Genomic DNA, 2,490 nt, shown 5'->3' on the forward strand with positions numbered 1-2,490 from the left:
CCCCGCCCCGCGCCGGGATGCCCGCCCGCGTCGCCCCTTCCCCTAGGGCAGCTCCGCCGTCCCGTCTCTTCGTCGTCTGCTGGGGCCCACCGCGCCCCCCACTCCTCCCCTGCTCCTCTAGCTGAGCTCGTGACCCGAATCCAGGGTCCTCGCCGAACCCGCCTCTCCGCAGCTCCCTCTGGACACAAAGGCGAGCCCCGGGTCCCTCCCCTCCAAAGGGCCGTCTGGAGGGAGCAGGCTGGCCGCGAGAAGGCACAGGCTGGGGCCGGGCCTCAGGCGGGGCCAGGGGAGGGGGCCGCCGAAGGGCTTGGGGCAGAGCCGGTGCAGCCCCTCCCGTGGTCCACCCCTCCCTGGCGCGGGAGATGAGAGGGAGACCCCGGAGCGCCTGCCTTCCCCTCCCAGCAGGTCCCTCCTCAGCTCTGAGCCAGTTCACGTCCATTGTAGCCCCCAAGTTCATCTTTTTTTTTTTTTTTTTTTTTGAGACAGGGTCTTGCTGTGTTATCCAGGCTGGTCTCAAATTCCTGGCTTCAAGCAGTCCTCCTGCCTTGGCCTCCCAAAGTGCTGGGATTACAAACGTGAGCCACCACACCGGCCCCTCCAGTTTATCTTTTATTTTTCTATCTCCCCTTTTTTTCCTTAAACCAATGACACCATCATCCTCCAGAATCCTGAAAGCTTTTACTTCTCCCTCTCTGTCAACCCTAGTGGCAACATGTGCCCATTTTTTAGACCAAAACCCCTCGGGAACGTGTCCACCGCCCCTGCATCCCACTGCCATACTCTGGCCTATGCCTCCATGGTGCCTCCCCACTCCAGCCTCTGCCTCGGTATCCCTGCCTGCAGCCACTTCCCCACCACCAAGGTGACATTTGAAGAGTTGGCCGGGCATGGTGGCTCAAGCCTATAATCCCAGCACTTTGGGAGGCCAAGGCAGTAGAATTGCCTGAGCCCATGGGTTCAAGACCAGCCTGGGCAACATGGTAAGACCTCGTCTCTACAATAAAAAGTTAGCTGGTCATGGTAGCTTGCACCTGTAGTTCCAGCTACTTGGAAGGATGAGGCGGAAGGATCGCCAGAGCCCAGCAGGTCGAGGCTGCAGTGGCTTAGAGTGTGCCACTGCACTCCAGCCTGGGTGACAGAGTGAGACTCCAACTCAAAAAAAAAAAAGAGAAAAGAAAGGAGTCTGAACTCAGAAGCCCTGGCCTTTGGGACTTAGCTTGTTGTGGGCCTCTTCTCTGTATATGTTCTATACCCTCCTGGGGTTGCCTTTTTTTTTTTTTCCTTTTGAGTTGGAGTCTCACTCTGTGGCCCAGGCTGGACTACAGTGGCATGCTCACCGCCACCCCAGTGTCGACCTGCTGGGCTCCGGCAATCCTTCCACCTCAGCATTTCAAGTAGCGGGAACTACAGACGTGCGCTACCACGCCCGGCTAATTTTGGACTTATTGTAGAGACAGCTCTTGTCAAGTTGCCCATACCAGTCTCAAACCCTAGCCTTTGTTTGCTTTTAAATTAGCAACTGTTTCAGGATTCCACAAAGGCATCAAGCTGTGGTTCTCGGAGGTAGTTGGAACCGCACCACCAGCATCACAAGGGAACTTGTTAGGAAGGCAAATTCTCGACCCCACCCAGACCACTCTGGGTGGCAAGCTAGCTCTTTTTTTATTTTTTTGAGTTGGAGTCTCACTCTGTCACCCAGGCTGAAGTGTGTGGCACGCTCACAGCCACCCCAGCGTCCACCTGCTGGGCTCCTGCGATCCTTCCGCCTCAGCCTTCCAAGTAGCCGGAACTACAGGTGCACAATACCATGCCCAGCTAATTTTTGATTTTTTATTGTAGAGATGAGGTCTCCCCAAGTTGCCAGGGCTGGTCTTGAACCTGCGGGCTCAGGCAATCCACTCGCCTCAGCCTCCCAAAGTGCTGTGATTACAGGCTGAGCCCAGCTAGCAAGCTCTCTTTTAACAAGCCCTCCAGGGAATTCTGCCCCCGTCAGTGTTTCAGAATCAGTGGTATGAGAATAATACCACAGGCAAATTGTAGTGGCTTATGCCTATAATTCCAGCGCTTTGGGAGGCTGAGGCAGGAAGATTACTTGAGCCCAAGAGCTCGAGACCAACCTGGGCAACATAGACCTCATCTCTACATACACACACAATTATCTGGGCATGGTGGTGTGTGTCTGTAGTCTCAGCTACTCAGGAGGCTGAGCCTGGAAAATCACCTGAGCCCAGGAGGTTGAGGCTCTGGTAAGCTGTAATCATAGTACTAAAATCCAGCCTGGGCAACAAACTGAGACTCAAAAAAAAAAAAAAAGAAAGAAAGGAAGAAAAGAAAAGAATACCACAAAGATCAGTGGCCCACCTCCCACATAAGAAAAAATTGGGCCGGGCTTGGTGGCTCAGCCTGTATTCCCAGCACTTTGGGAGGCCAAGGTGAGTGGATTTCCTGAGCCCGCAGGTTCGAGACCCGCCTGGGCAACTTGGCGAGACC

The 2,490-nt window shown here is 54.9% G+C and overlaps 1 protein-coding gene across 1 annotated transcript in view; it reads left to right on the plus strand.

Annotated features, from left to right (window-relative positions):
* MFSD2B (major facilitator superfamily domain containing 2B) overlaps positions 1–2,490 on the plus strand; it is a 10,624-nt gene that overhangs the window by 2,790 nt on the left and 5,344 nt on the right. The window contains exon 5 of the mRNA XM_021713500.1: positions 122–321. Within this exon, the coding sequence (XP_021569175.1) occupies positions 122–321 (200 nt within the window). The remainder of the gene's footprint in view (positions 1–121; positions 322–2,490) is intronic.

Source organism: Carlito syrichta, unplaced genomic scaffold (assembly GCF_000164805.1).
Source record: "Carlito syrichta isolate Samal-C Ts95f unplaced genomic scaffold, Tarsius_syrichta-2.0.1 Scaffold304574, whole genome shotgun sequence".
Lineage (NCBI taxonomy): Eukaryota > Metazoa > Chordata > Mammalia > Primates > Tarsiidae > Carlito > Carlito syrichta.